Source organism: Convolutriloba macropyga, chromosome 3, assembly GCF_964194025.1.
Source record: "Convolutriloba macropyga chromosome 3, txConMacr16.3, whole genome shotgun sequence".
NCBI lineage: Eukaryota > Metazoa > Xenacoelomorpha > Acoela > Convolutidae > Convolutriloba > Convolutriloba macropyga.
In genome coordinates this window covers 18440988-18457105 of record NC_134470.1, presented here as the reverse complement: position 1 = coordinate 18457105, position 16118 = coordinate 18440988, and the positions used below count along the sequence as shown (strand labels likewise).

The 16118-nt window shown below is 35.5% G+C and overlaps 2 protein-coding genes across 5 annotated transcripts in view; both read left to right on the top strand.

Annotated features, from left to right (window-relative positions):
- Positions 1-15634, top strand: part of LOC142336029 (UDP-N-acetylhexosamine pyrophosphorylase-like) — a 102940-nt gene extending 87306 nt beyond the window's left edge. For 2 of the 4 annotated variants that reach the window (XM_075384506.1, XM_075384507.1), the window contains 12 exons: positions 98-320; positions 604-630; positions 1215-1397; positions 1676-1979; positions 2184-2356; positions 5849-5914; positions 6305-6435; positions 6897-7043; positions 8610-8786; positions 12208-12255; positions 12351-12423; positions 15370-15634. In XM_075384506.1, the coding sequence (XP_075240621.1) occupies positions 102-320; positions 604-630; positions 1215-1397; positions 1676-1979; positions 2184-2356; positions 5849-5914; positions 6305-6435; positions 6897-7043; positions 8610-8786; positions 12208-12255; positions 12351-12423; positions 15370-15426 (1605 nt within the window). In that variant the 5' untranslated portion in view covers positions 98-101 and the 3' untranslated portion in view covers positions 15427-15634. Of the gene's footprint in view, positions 1-97; positions 321-603; positions 631-1214; positions 1398-1675; positions 1980-2183; positions 2357-5848; positions 5915-6304; positions 6436-6896; positions 7044-8609; positions 8787-12207; positions 12256-12350; positions 12424-15369 lie in introns of those variants that run through there. The other 2 variants (XM_075384508.1, XM_075384509.1) reach the window with 2 other exon arrangements.
- The window catches only part of LOC142336027 (sperm-associated antigen 1-like), a 286466-nt gene that overhangs the window by 87312 nt on the left and 183036 nt on the right, over positions 1-16118 (top strand). The window lies entirely within an intron of this gene.

The following is a 16118-nucleotide window of genomic DNA, read 5'->3' as shown; positions in this document are numbered from 1 at the left end:
ACGATAGAGCCATTTTTTAACTTTCTTCATCAGTTTGGCAAGAGGGCTTGAAGTGGTTTTCATTTTACTGTTAAAAATAGTGTCTCAAAATTTCAAGGTTTATGATGGAAATTAACGGCGACCATGCTCTCAGTAATGGACAGTGTGAACAATCAATGAAGCCAACATGCACGGAGTCGGAGCTAAGGGACAAATTGACCAGGTATGAACAATCGCATCTAATGCAGTTCTACGATGAGCTGAATGAGCAGGACCAACAGAAACTGCTAGCTGATATCTCTACAGTTGATTTTGATGATGTCAATCAGTTCTTTGATGCGGTAAGTTGTACTTGTGATTTCATGCTTTTTAAATACATTTTACCGAGCATTAAGATCTTGAACCTATGTGTGACTGTGTAGCACTTTTGCTTAAGAGAAATAGCTTGATAAAGATTCAGGAGTGTTGAACTGGACATAATCTTTTCAATTTTTGCGTTTTCAAAATTTTCAGTTTCTTCAAAGAACTCGGTTAGGATATTACATCAACTACATATTCTTCAATTTTTTGTGTACTACTATCTTTTTTAGCCTTTTTTAATGACAATGTTGTCGCCATTGACAGGTTTCGAAAGAAGATACCAATAGTAAGGTGAGAAGCAGTGTGGCATGTTCTACTCTTTTGGTTGAGTTTGTATTTGGATTCTTTCTATCTCAACTAGCTCACTTTCTAAATCTTCTCTCTCGTGTAGAATTACTGGATCAATTTTCGACACCCCCCTCAGAAGCCTTTTATCGCCCCAAATTGTAAATTATATACAGCTCGTTAATAAATGTCAAATTAGCACGTGTGCGTGAGGGATAAAAGCATGCGTGAGAGGAGCGTGGGGGAAGGGGGTGGCTATGGCACAGAATGGATCCGAATTAATATGCATGGTTGCTGGCACCCAGCATCGTTCTTTAAATGTTTCCCTTATAACTTCTTCCGCTATCCTTTTTCTCGCTTTCCCTTGAGGAGCTTTTCTTTTGCAAACGTTTTGCAAATGCAACTTTCAAATGGAACAAAAGAAAAAATTTCGAAGACTATTTGTCAATTTAATGAAAAATGAAGTTACCAGTTAACAACCAGGGAAACCAAACTAATCTTTGCATGCAACTAATCTTTTTCAAGCAATTTCAATTCCCTTGAAAGAATTTGATTTTCTACGCAAGTGTTTCCACACTTTGTTTGTTTAGAAGTACAGCACAACGGAAGCGTGTCGTCTATCGCCTGTTGAGAAAGATATAACTGGGTCTGTGCATGATGCCAATGCCTCCGAGTATAGGGATAAGGGACTGTCGGTTATAGCAGCCAATAAGGTCTGTGTTCTGTTGCTGGCAGGTGGGCAGGGCACCAGACTTGGGGTCACCTATCCCAAAGTAAGTTTGGAGTGTCAAAAAGTTTCCCCACTGTATCGCCAATCCCCTCTGAAAAATCTTGTACAATGGGAAATCTTGATTGTCTAGCTCCACTAAAAGCGGCGGTCAATGATAGGACTGAAAAGTTGTATTTTTACCACTGGGTGTGTATTATATACAGCCCTCGGGCGCACGTACTTTTCTTTAGATGAACTGGTAAAGTACAATGCGATGAATGGTCTCCCCCATTATGTGATGTGAAATATTTGCATCGGATTGCTAATTGTCAACTTTTTCAGGGAATGTATAACGTCGGGTTGCCTTCTGGAAAAACGCTGTATCAAATCCAAGCTGAGAGAATTCTCAAAATTCAGCAATTAGCAGACTCGCATGCCGGTCATACATCTCCCAGGTCTGTAGTACCTTGGTACATTATGACATCAGAGCATACAAAGGAAGCGACACAGGAGTTTTTCGAGAGCAAAGACTACTTTGGACTGGACAAGAATAATGTGGTGTTCTTTGAGCAGAACATGATACCGTGCATTGACTTCGAGGGAAAGATACTTCTGGAGTCAAAATGTAAACTAGCCAGAAGTCCAGGTTGGCATAAAACTTTGTTGCAGAGAATTTATACCGGGATGGAAATACAAGTGGAAACTCTGTTATGGTTTTTTATCATTGCCCATTCTACATTACACTCCAACGCTCAAATTCGTTATCATTGTTAAATATCACATATTTCTGACAGTTTTATGTATGCTGTCACCAAAGAGATGGGGAATAGCTGAAGTGATGTGATTTCAGATGGCAACGGAGGCCTGTACCGTGCAATGAACGACTGTCACATTTTGGATGACATGGAAAAACGGGGCATTGAACATATCAATATATACGGAGTGGACAATATCTTAGTTAGAGTGGCTGATCCGATGTTTATTGGGTTCGCCATTATCAGAGACGCCGAATGTGCAAACAAGGTACAATTTTGTAGATCTTTTAATCTTTCGTTGCAGCACTTTTGAAGCTTCCATTGTATTTAGAATTCATAAACTGCGAGCCAGTACCTAATATTTACAAAGAAAGTAGTGAAACTATATTAATTTTTTGTATAGTAGACTACTGCTCTTCGATGTATCGACTTATTAATTAATTGAAACGAGGCTGAAGGCTGGGTTAATCTATTAATAAGGAGTGTCGAAGGCATTAGTTTAATCTGCTCAAAATTGACGTAATCGTATTTTTTTGCATGTGTTGTTATACACTCGTTAACAAAAGTAAACGCTAAAATCGTAGCTTTATAAGGTTAAGATTTTTTTCACGCACACTTTATAACAGTTCCAAATTTGGTTTCTTTCAATTTTTTATCAATCAGCACAATTAACAAATTTATTCGGTCTTATTTGCCTTATTTTGTTTTACAGTTCAAAGAATTTGAATTGTATTGGGACGCTGTCTTTTTTAAGAGCTGTTCACACTTTTTCATGAGATTTGAAGTCAAATTGAAGTGATAATTTTGGTCATGTCGAAAAAGGAAAAGCGAGTAGTTTTGTGGCGTGAAATTTTTCCGCTCTAATTTTCAAGTGGAGCGAGAGAGGTGGCTGAACAAAAATTTGCTATCTCGCTAGTTGTTTTTTTAGTTCACATGCGGCATTTTGCCATCGATTTTCACTTTTTCTGGATCTGATTATTTTCTAAATGGCGTCAAATTTGTTTTCTAAATTCGTAGACTGCAGATCTACCAAGCTATTGCGGCTGATTTCTCGCAATCTACCAACTATTTTCTGTTATTTACAGCAATTGAAATTATAGCTTCCGTCGACTCATAAATTCTAACAAAAACATAAATAGGAATGGTACTGAAAACGCTATTCAAAAACAGTCAATTTGCTACATAATTTTACGATTACATTTGTCAGCGGTTGTATTTGTCCTGCGAACAAAACTGTTAATTGATAATGACCGTTACTTCAGCTGATTATTAACACTTATTATTGGACAGTTGACGCAATAGCCAGCGTCATTGGAAAGTTTAATGGATTGTTAATATAATATTCAGTGTGGCTAGTTTTGATGGCAGTACTAGAATTTCAATGCATAGGAACATCATGCATATTTGTAAATTAAAAGTTTTTGGAGCAATGAAACTAAGTTGAGTGACGTCTTTATTAGCCTATAGGTTTTATTTTTGATACTGATTGGTTTTACTGCGTGCTGTGTTGTTCACAACGTCGGAATATTTTTAAAAGCTCAAGACAGTGCTTGTTGCTCCGTGATTTCTATCTCATTGATTGGAGTTCTTGGTTTTTTTCAACCGTAGGTGCATTCTATCAAGTTTTAATAGTTTTTGGTCTGAGCGCTTTCATTTTTTTTTGCTTAGTGACCGTATTGTTTTGTTATAGCTGCCAATTTTTATTGTGGTTGAAATGTGATTACCTCCTCCGTTTTTGGAGAGTAATTTTCCAACATCAGTCGGTCTTGTTTGATCTTGGTGTTCATTTTCTATCATTTATGACTTAGCTTTGTTGAAAGGCAGTCTGTTGTGTTAAAATTTATAAAGGAATTTAAGAAGAGCTTAATCTACTCAAATGGCTAGTATGACTTTTATAATCTAACAATTTGGGACGGTTTCTAGTAATAATAGGCACTCAACGGCTATTATGTCTTTTCTATTAGATGTGACCACTCCTTTTTCTTTCAAAACGGATAATCAGTTGAAGCGCAGAAGTCATTACGTTTACTTAGTGTGCCTTAGCTGCCTTTAGTATTGCTCAGGTGCATATTTTCCTGAGTTCATCGAAAGGTCTCAATTCGAGTTTGAAAGGTATTTTTTGTAGTTACTATGGACTTTATCAAGTTTTATTAGTTTTTGGTATTATTTTAAAGTTTGGTCATTTCGCTTCTTTTTATGTATTTTATGTGCAACCGCGTTTCTGCTTAACTGCGAGTTAGAGAAAATGGAAACATTGGAGAAATTAGCAACGATTGTTTTTGCTTTTTTAAATGTTTTTTGGTTTTGGTGTTTTTCGATTTTCAAGTGGTCATTGTGAGCTTGAAGGTGACTTGAAGTGGTCATTATGAGCTTGAATGTTGGTTCTGAAGAAATTAACAATAAGAACCAATTTTTTTGACATTTTGTTTTGGCCTGCCTCTGCTTGTCTCTTATACGCAATCAAAATTTCTTTTATGGCAAGTTTTATGTTCCTGCTGCCTTGCTTTTTCAGTCAGAAACCTTTGTATTCAACACGCTGATACCAAAGAACGGACGATTTAATTGCCTATAGTTTGCATTCTCTATAGCATTCTTCGTCGGGAAGTCAGTCACATAAAATGTGTATGAGTCGACCCAAAATTGTTAGAAGTTTCAGTTGTTCTAAATAACAGAAGAAAGTATGAAATGACTTTTGCTAGTTTTCTTTAATTAGCAGTTATGTTGTTTTTTCGTAATTCTTGACTGACTTTTTACTGTGCCCTAATTTGAGATTGTTTATCTAGCAATTATTTGCTTCCTCTTTTTCTTTGATAGAGGAATTCTTATTTGAGGGCCTTAGGTTGCGATTCATCTCTGTTACAGACTTGCTGGCCTGTTACAGAAGTGTACGTGGCACCGAATTTTTTGTCAACACACGCGCAAACACACCTTTTACCACCATCACTTATCCGTCAGGCAACTACCCTAATTGCTCCCCGCCAGTCTTTTGAGAACAATTCGTCCGGCGTTCGTCGGTTGTTCTCTGAAACTTGTCTTAATCAGAATTTGCATCTTTTCTGATATCCTCATGTCTAGTTTTTCATTTGCATCTCATACACACATACTATATGCTCAAAGGACATTTAGAATATAATGATGCACTGAAGTTTTGCAATTACCGGAGGAGATCATTACGCTATGCGTATGTTTCACGCAAACAATAAATAGCTCGTGTTTTTGCTATGTATGTATCGCCTCTCGGTTTTTCCTCTCGGTAACTGTTGCTCGCTGGTTGTTTAAAGCTTTGCCGATTTAATTTGCTTCTCTGATACAATTAGCTAGCACTAGCAAGGTTTTGGCATGATGGCATTGCCCTTCGGGCATTACGACACAAAATATTCAGGTTATATTTCCAATTCTCTAAAAATTTGTTTTTCTATTTTAAATATGATTAAATGCCCCTTTTGTCTGTACTTCTGCGAGACACATAGTTGGCACAAGTTCATTTGCTAATTTTTGGAAAACAAATAATTTTAATTTTGTGTTTTTGATAACAAGAATGCTTTGAGGAGTAGTTTTCTGACACTAGACTAAGATATAACGTAGTTAGTTTTTTTCTTAAACATCCAAGTTTCCTTCACCGGTTTTTGTTTTTAATTTATATCTGTAGTGAACTATTATTAGCTCTATCATCATTTGAGGCTCTTAAGTCCTATAATAGTGAAGCTGCAACCGACCCTCCATGTCCGCCGCCTTTCGTTATTAAAGTTTTGTAATTTAGGTGCTACTGAAGAAGGATCCTCACGAGAAAGTTGGTGTAGTGTGCAAGGTCGACCAACAGTACAAGGTAATACATACATTTCCTTATAATATAATCTTCAGTCACCTTCAATTATCCCATGTTTAGCTGGTTTTTCTGTTTTAGCTAGTATTTTTTTTGACAAAGTTACCATTTTCAGAAGCTTGGCGTGGCGAGTAATAAATCAATGATTGCCAATTTATTTTGCGTTTCTTGCTTCATTCATATATTGTGTATATATTTGTCAGTTATTGGGGTCTTTCCAATTATGTCCCCCACCCCCATCCTTAATCATGGTAAACATAATATAATTGGAAGGACCCAATTACTGAATATTTTTGTTGTTGCCCTCTCGTGTTAGATTCGGAAACAAATAATTTGCAGGTGGGATTCTGAATGTTCTCCTGGGAAACTAAAACGTGTTTGTGTCATTTGCAGGTTGTGGAGTACAGCGAGATCCCAAAAGAGGTTTCTGAAATGAGAGATCCAGAGAGTGGCAAATTACTCTACGGCGCATCAAACATTGTCAATCATTACTTGTCATTCCAGTTTGCCAAGACCATGTGCAAGTGAGTGCTTTTCAGGTCGGTTACCTCAATACGAGCTAGAGACTAGCAGCGAAGCAAATATCCCCTTCAAAACTTCCGTATTAAATGCCATGGGCAGTTGTTTGAGCTCAGTCAAAGAATGCCGAAGACAGTCAAATTTATTAGCATTTTGGACTGATTTTGGAATAATGATGATAGCAACAAAAAATCACCTATGAAATAATAATCAAACCCGTTTCTTTCTCTTGTGTACGGAAAATTTAAAGACAATGACTTGATAATTAGTATTAAAATTTTAGATGCTCATATGCTACCGAGGTCGAACGAATGAGTTCGAAATGATCTATTACTGAAAAATTTAGAAATAGTCAATAATCAATTAATTTTACTTCCTTGCTGGTTTTAATGGAGCTCTTTTGCATTGTAGGGTTTTCCGTATTATGAAGGACTGCAACTATTATTCTTTCTTCCTGTTGTTCTAGGGACGAAGCCTCTTTGTTGCTTTATCACGAAGCACGCAAGAAGATTCCGTACATAGATGTATTATCTGGGAAACTAGTTGAAAATCCCTCTAGCAACACGGGAATCAAGCGAGAGAAGTTTGTCTTTGACGTGTTTCCATATGCCAAGTTAGTATCTGGGTATTGGTTTAAGAAGTGTTTTTAATTATCCCAACTATAAGTTGATGGAATTAATAACCGACGTCAGCTACTCAAACGGCTATTATCAAGTGCTCTTTTTTAAGAGTCACGAAGCGATAGCCAGGCTATTATTGATACAATTAAACGAATTTGAATGGTATTGGGGGCTGTCTTTTTTCAGATTTTCACTTATTTTGAAGTCAATTAAGAGTAGTGATTTTGGTCGCGCCGAAACAGGAACTGGCGCGAAAAAGCGAGTGGTTTTTCATCCTGAATTTTGTCCGTCTAATTTTAAAGTGGAGTGAGAGACGGCGTTTGAACAAAATTTTACTTTCTCGCTAGTGGTTCTTGTTCACATGGGGCTATTTGACTTTGATTTTTGTTTATAAATTGCTCTAGAGCGAAAATTGAAGCAATTATATTAGTCCTGTTGGTCTTTTTAATGCGATTTTTTTTTGCTTGATCGATTTTTTGTCTGACCCTTCTGACATTTCAACCTCAGAAACAGGATACACAGGTGAGGCACTGAGGGTATTAAGGGCTCATAGAGCCTTTCGCTTTCTAGACTAAGCATGGTTGATATTTTTCTCTTTACCTTTCATAATATTTGCTTCCTGTTTTCGTGTGTGTTCGATGCGGTGATGTAATGTTCTCACTAGACTAATTTAGTTTTGTCTCTTTGCCTTTAATTACTTTAAAAAATAATGATTTATGATCACCGAGGTTGCAGACATTAATAATTTCTCTCAAACGAAGTTTGTAGCAATTATATTAGTCATGTTGGTCTTTTTTATGCGATTTTTGGCTTGGCCGATTTTTTTTCTGACCCATTTCACTTTCCGTCCTCAAAAACGAGATAAACAGTAGCGCCCAGCGGGCATTAAATGTTCTTAGAGTGTTTCAGCTTACTAGTCTCCAATTATGCGATTCACAGAAACTGTTTTGGAGACTTATACTTATTAGTCGGTTATGTTTTTTCTTATGTCCGGAAATTTAAGACTTTAAACCGGAAAATTGAAGAAATTTTGACTGATCAAAGAAAACATCTTGTGACTGTCTGTTGTTTTGCTATTTCTTTGTCGACAGTAATAGCACAGTTAACGGCTGTTCATTTCCTTCGAGATGAACTTTGAGAAGTGATTTCTTCAATTTGTTTAAAATTGCCTTCTTGGTTTTCTCAATATATTTTTATTTGATAACCCATCATAAATTTTTATTTGAGAACGCATCTTATTTTTTGTGAGATGCTTAAAATATTGATTACACTCTACTTGACAACATTCTAGGCATGCAAATTCGTGCAATTTGATTTTCACTCGAATATAATATATAGCTACCCGTGTTCTTAATTACCCTTGTGATTAAGGGTACTACACTTAAGCTGAGCCGTTGTCCACGACGCGTGGTGGAAATATTCCGCTATTTTGTTTCATGATTTGGGAACATTAATTGCTTAGTTGAATTGAAGAGCTAATTTTGATGCTAAGCCGGATCCAACGAAGATATACATTGCTTTAGTATAGTTATTTTATAATGAAACAATTATCTTTGCAGGAAGTTTGCAATGCTCGAGGTCAATCGAGAAGACGAATTTGCACCCCTTAAGAATGCCAACGCTGCAGGAACAGAGTGTCCAGATACCTCCAGGGATGCGATTTACACTCTCCACTCAAAATGGGTGATCCAAAATGGCGGAGCTATTACCACTTCATCTCCAACGGGGCCCGTGAGGTTCGGAAGCTTCATGATGCGCAATTTCTTTTGTTGCCTTCTTGGTTTCAGTTTACTTCATTCTGCTATTAATTTCAGTTTCGTTCAAGCCTAATTTGCTTTCTTTCCTGTGCTCGGTTGAGGAATATAACCACAGCTGACAGAACAGCATGTAATTGAAGAACATTTATTCTGCACCGCCTCCCCCAACTTTTTAAGAGTATAACTTGACCCATCCCACAGTTTTGCTTAACCAATCCCACTTTTTGTTCCGACCCTCTTGAGGGGGGAGGAACTATATACTCAACTGGGTTTTTTTTTTGTTCCGTGAATTTTCGCCGCTCGATATATTCATCGTAGAGAGTTGAGACTGGTATCATTAGAAAGCTCGTCCAGCGTAGAATATGGAATTAAAAAGATTTTTTTTAATTTTCGTTTTCTACAGGGAGTTATCGAGGCTTAAACTTCTGAGAAAAGAAGAGTGAATTCACGTTGTTTTTATTCACATTTTCCGGAATTTTTGCCTAAATTTTCGTCAATTTTGCTAAAATTTGTTATAATTTTTAAGAATAGTGTCGTTGATTTTATTTTTGAAGACGAACAAGCATTTTTGATTGTTTTGATTTAATTTTTTGGTCAAAAAATCTGGATAAACATTTCAAAATTTAGCCTTTTTCATCAACAACAGCACGAAATAAGCTACTTTAGTCCACTTTGATTAAATTTACCTACAGTACACCCCCAAATGACACTCATACAATCTTTGTAGACTCAGAGGGGGGCTATTTCTACTTCAGAGTCCGCAGAGAGTGCCTTGTAGTTAAAACTTTGCCGTTTTTTGCTAACTTTACTCGTTGATTATCAAAAATGCAAAATTTATTTTGAGTTTCAACTCAGAAATTATCTATATCTACAACATTCGAAAAATCAATTGTTCTTAATGGACAATAAGTATTAACAGGGGTAGTTTTGGGCCATTCTTGGACTGTTACAATCTAAAAAAAATCGGGTTGTAGTCAGTCGGTCTTTTTTAAAAAAAAAAAGACTTTTTTTTAATAATAAAGAACAGAACATATCAAATCAAAGCTCAGGAGTGATAGTTCCAACCAATTCGCTTGCTAAACAGCTCCAGGCTAATGCATTTAGTTTTTTAATTGAAAGTTTATGGTCGTTTCTTTTTTAAAAATAATTGACTTTTCAATAAATAATGGCTTAATTAACTTTTCCTCTATTTTTTTCGTAATTTGTTCAACTTCCAGCTTAGTGTCAGCAAAAAAAGACTGCTTCTTCTTTCTACAGAGTTAACATTTATTCTCGGTTGCAGTTTTAAGCCTGAAATTATTGTTTTCTGGCTTTCATACTACAAGATTTTAGATTTTTGTTTGTTTTGATATTTGCCAGTTTTTCACGTTTTCTAATTTTGTCACATTATCACATTATTGACAGTTCTCATATCACCTTATTAGCATTCAAATTAAAGCACAATTGAGCATATTAAAATCCTGAAAGATATAAATTATCGTTTTAATGGCCTCGACGCCTCTTTCTTGAAGAAATCAATTGAATTTTTTAATTTTGTCTTAACTGTCATTTATACTTTGTCGTTTCGGTCGTATGAAATTTCCTGTATAGTGATAGCTTTCATTGGCTTTTCATGGAAGAATAGAAAAACCTATATTCTGATATTAGCAGATAGCTGATGGCTTTTATGACTTTCAAACCCATCGTTTTCCAAAATTAAAAAAAAACTTTTTTAACCTCGCAATTTTGTTCTTTTTATGTTTCTTTTTGTTACCTAATCTCGTTAATTGATTACAGGTCAAATATGACATTATGGGTGTCAAGGGAATAAAAGGGATTGTTGTCCCAAAATCTTTTTTTTAAAGATTTTGTTATGACCTTACTGGCTTCGACACCGCTTTTTCACAAAAAAAAATTAAATTACATTGATTTTTGTCATATTTGACGTTCTTTTTGTAGATGCAAGAAATATTCTGGATAATTACAGGTCTCGAGGGTTTCCTTTTCATGAAAAAACGACGATATTTAAATAGCTCTTTTTGTAATTAATGCCTTTCATGACATTGAATGTAATTTTGTTTCGAAAAAAAAATTAAAAGTATTACATACTTTAGCACTTCGCTTTTTTGTCTACTTGTTACCTAGTCTTACTAATGAATGGCCACGTACTACATTATAGCTGTTTGAAGAAGGCGCAATCAAATATATTTTGAGTGCCAAAATTTGGCTTGACGGTTTTGACAGCGTTTTCTGGCAAGTTTCAATTGAAATTTTGTTTGTTCTTTGTTGTTCTTTTTAGCCGCTCTAAAAAATGAATAAGGTCGGGTCCTAATGCCCTTCTATAGAAGCAGTGGTAATCGCAAATTTGTGGTAATATTAATTTATTCCTAATGGTATTTATTACTTTGAAGTTAATTGTTTCAAAAAAATAAGTTAATTTTTTTTACTTTTCTGTTTTTGTTCTTTTTTGTATAATTGTTACCAAACCTTTTTATGGACTGGTCGCATATGTTTTCTGGTGATTTATAAGTTATTTTTGTTTAGTTTCAGGTTTATCTGACGGTATGTTGACTTTGTTATTAAATTTAGTTTTTAAGAGGGACATAAATTTTTTTGATGTAATTAATGTTTGTTGTTGTTGTTGTTTGATTTTGCTGTTCGTTTTGACTCGCTTTCTTAATATTGACATATTACAGCAATCTAATGCATCAATTTTTACTCCACTGAGTTATTTGTTTTGGAGGTTATCTTATCGTTCATACAGAATTTTTTGAAAAAGACTTGAGCTTTTTTGGGATTCGCAAAAAATAATTTTTGGGTTTTTCTATCTGTTCCTCATTTGGTAGACAATTATGCCAAAATTGTGGATGGGCGGGGTCGGAACCTTATGTGCCATTGCACATTACCGAGCCGCCTTGTTTTGTTTACAACTTAAAAATCTTCTAGCTTTTGGTTGGTTGACAAATATAGAAAAGGAAGATATTGCGTCTATAAACTTTCATAAATTCGGTTGTTAATACTACCACTCAGCTACCACAGACTTTAACTTTGCAGAACGCTTTTGTCCCGGAACCTGTTGTCGGAGAAGAAATTGGCAAAATTTTAAATAAAATTGCGAAAATTGAACTATTATCTAGCCTACGGTAACAGCAAAATCTGACAGTAACACACAATTGTTTAAGGCGACAGAGTTGATATCTCATAGATTGTCTAAAACTGTTATGCTACGTTGCTCTTGTTTTGAATTAAATCCTGATTTCTATACTGTGGTTGTTTGACAAATATAATTGGAGCTAATAATGTGACATCAATTTATTGTGAAAAACAGTTGTCAACGTAGATTATCTGCTAGCTAACCTTCTTTGATAAGTTAGTGACGTTAATACAGTGCATGGCTTGACTGCTTTCTAATTGATTTCAGCAACGGTGATGGTTGCCCGGAGGCCAAATCCTCAAAATCACTAATAAGGTCTGGTGCTGGTTTCTCTTTACTTTCTTTTCAATTGACAACTTTCTCATCTGCTAAATCGTCGTTCGATTCATGCATTTCGCTGCTTTTTTCAGTGATTTGGATTCCCTAGCTGAAGCTGGCGCTTTGCAATGTGAGGTGTCGCCATTAGTATCCTACGCTGGCGAAGTAAGTTCCTTCAGTTGATATTTTCTTTTCTCTGAACCTTATGAATTGAGATTCTAACTATCCAAAAATCAAGTAAACACTAGTGCCCTTATATTCCCACGTACTCCTTTTTGTAGCTCCAAAACAAGTTCACCTGTTCTTAATTGCTTTCAAAAGAAGTTGGCATTAATTTTATTTTATAAATTAAAGAACAAATCCAAAATTCACGTTTGGTTTAATAAAGGTTCAACGAATTTACGAAGCAAGCGAGGCACACTTATAATGGAAAAGAGAAAAAGAAAACACGAAACTACTTCAGCAGTTTAGAAATCGGGGACATCTGCTTGAGCAAGAAATAAAAATGGCAAAATGGCCTTCTAATGCAATAAATTTAGGTAGTGTTTAAGAAATTCTCGACAAACTGCTTTATAAGTTGAACTAATAAATAATGTTCTAATTAAATTCTTTGTAATTGCTCTCGTAGAGCCGCAAATATGGTAAACGTGTGTGTCTTTTTATGCAAAGTTTTTGATTGACGGTTTTGACTTTTCGAGTGACTATTAAGCCCTTGAATTTTTGCGTTTTGTGTGATCTAAAATTTTCTCTCAATCAATATTTCAAGCATCTGAACTCAATTGGTGGCAATTTAATACTCGAAGTCAAATGAGAAGTGCGCCAAAACTGGTGCCATTTTTCACTTCAAATCTTAATTGTGGTATATATTAACCTCTAATGTGGTTATTTGAAGCCCACTATTGAACTTCTAGTCCATTTCCATTTAGGTTCCCCTCCCCCCCCCCCCCCCCCCCCGACTGAAGCATGCTACAATTGATTAGAGCTCCCGCTCGTCGTACGAGAGCAATTCTTCTGACCCAATTCATTTGGTGATTTTTTCCTAAAGAATTGGCTAAAGCAAACGTTTTTCCACTACATAGAAGAGATTGCCAACTAGAAATTATGATGGTGTTGTTTTCATTCAATTTAACACTTCGAATCACGGCAACCTTTCTACTGTAAACAATTTAGCTTTGTTTGACGGTTTTGCTCAATATAGTCCCTTGTGTTCTACTCATTTGCTCAAAACACCAGCGGGCATAGCTTAAATGGCAGGATCTTTTGCATTTGTGCAAAAGATCCAGCCATTTTAAACTAGATTGTACAAAAGATCCACCCCCCCCCCGCAACTGAGTAGGTACCCCCTTCCCCGGACGCACTGGCCATATCTTTACAAAACTATTTACTATGTACTGGGACGTGCTCTGTAACGGGGGGATGGGTCCTGGTTAAATAATCATATTCTTTTTCAATGGCTGTCGTATTGATAGACGAGCAGGGAACTAGTCATTTTCCACACATATTGGAGCAAGTGTTTTGCTTCTCTCGTGATTTTTGTGGTCACACGTGACTTGCCTTGCTCTTAAAGTGTTTTATGCGCTCTTTCTATCTCTTTTATTGAGTTTTGAACTTTCGCTGGTATTTTGCGACTACGTGTCTACTAAGTTGTCGCGGATATTTTCTCACCATTTGTCGTGTTTTTGTGCTTTCAAGTGTGCCGGCATCTTTATTGCCCGAGCTATGAAAAATTGGAGCAAGCAGTTGATAATGAGTGGGTCTACATATCAATTTATCAATATCTTTAGAATCCCCTCATTAAAACCCACACATATTGTTATGTTCTAATTTGTTGATCTTTGAGCGAGTGAAACTTTTTTAAGGATTGGAATTGGGATACTGGTTAGCCTCTGGAAATGAAATGGTTCTGAAGACATTAGCATACGAATTGAAACATTTCGTTAAAATTTGCAATTGTTTTCAATTTTTTGTCATTTTCTGAGTTGATCAATCTTTACGGGTCAATGAAACTTTGTGAGGTTTTGCAGATAAGTTACTGGACGGATTATAGTGACAAAAATTGGTTTTGGAATTTTTAATACTGCAAAATTAATAAACTTTGTCTTGTTTCTCGATTTTTTCTATCTTTATTGGCCAATGAACCTCTTTCGAGGCCGAGGCTTGTGTAGGTTGCGTATATTTGAATGGATCAAATTTGGCCTTCAGAGTAAAATTTTCAAGAGTTTTACCAATGCTTATTTTTTGTGTAGATTGCTTTTTTTAGTTTCTCAATTTTGTGATTAATTGGCTTTTTGGCTGGCATTGTTCAATTAATCTGCTGATCACGTCAAGTTGTTCTAAGTTTATATTCAATTCTTTGTATTTTATGTCAGGATTTTTACTGCTATATTTTTATTTTTCTGTTTCAATCCCGATGTGTGTCAAGGGGGTCCACGGCTATCTTCCAGCAATTTCGATGGCTATATTGCTCTCCGCTTATTCAAAAATTAGTTGCAGTTGCCGTGCACCACACAAAGCCATTCAGCGGACTGACAGCTTTGTGGTTAAAGTTCCAGAGAACTGTTATACACAATCATAAGCAAAAATTAGTTTTCAAATAAAGGGTATCTTTTCTACTTATTCCTGTTCGATTTTGTTTTTGCACGTTTTTGGCTCCACTAGTATCTTGGACCTAAACAAATCTTTTCTTGGTTTTGAGAAAAGCTTCCTGTTCACTGATGAGTAGCGGAAATACTGATAGCTTAGTAATTGTCAGTATTTATTTTAAATTATTGTCTTTTAAAACGATAAATCTGTCTGTTATTTTCTGAATGAAATCTTCATGATTATTTTGCTATAATCTTCAAGAGCCCTATTTACCAAAAAAGAAAAAAAAACAAGATTAATTTTGGCTATTTTTATGTGCACTTATTTTTGCAGCTGCATCGCTTAAAAGGTTTTGGTGGATAATTAAAGAGCAACTTTTTTCGAAAATGCTCCGATAACAAAGGAAAATTTTTGTATGCCACTCAGTTTTTAAAGACACTTTTCAGTACAGTTTTGCGTAACTGTTAACTAGAATGAATAGTGTGCAATAATTTGATTAGGAAACTTTCAGATACTATTCTGTTACAGGGATTGGAAACTCTCTGCAAGGACCAAACGTTCAGTTTGCCTGTTCAGCTTAGCTGATGGTGCCTGAAAAGACGTGAGGGGTTGTTGGGAACACTTTCCTTATTTAGGCTACTTTCGATCGTGGGAAGCGAAATGAATTGAATCAATTGGATTGAGGCTTAACTCATGAAAGGGATATATTTACACTTCATATCATCAATGTTATCGTGGGAGGAAAATGGAATTGTGGGATCTTTTGACAATATACTTATTCTCTCAAGCAAATTAAAGTACTTAATCAGAAAAATAAATACAAATTATGCAAGTATCCATTAATTTTTTAACCTTAGTATCAAATTACTTAAATAATTTCAAACAATAGCTCTATATGGCTTAAACTGAAGTTAAACTTACGTAAATAAAAAGTGTTCCCAGGGCTGATATTAAAAATGAACCAATTTTGGGATTAGTTTGGTGAAGGCGATGTCTTTCATTAAAGAGAGAATCAGTAGATCCCAGAATTTTTGCAAATCCGAATTGATTTCATAATTTGTAGATGCTGTTATATTTATCGTTCAATTATTCCTTGTATTATTTCAAATTTTAAATGTTTGTTTGGTTTAAAATGGTTTTGATTTAGAGAATATTTATTGTACATCAGTTTATTTTCACTTTTGCTCAATTCACGTGTTGAACAGGAATTTGAGTTTTGTGACGTGAGTTGCCTAGACAAGAGAACCAGAACGGCTGTTCAATGAGCAGCGCGTGAT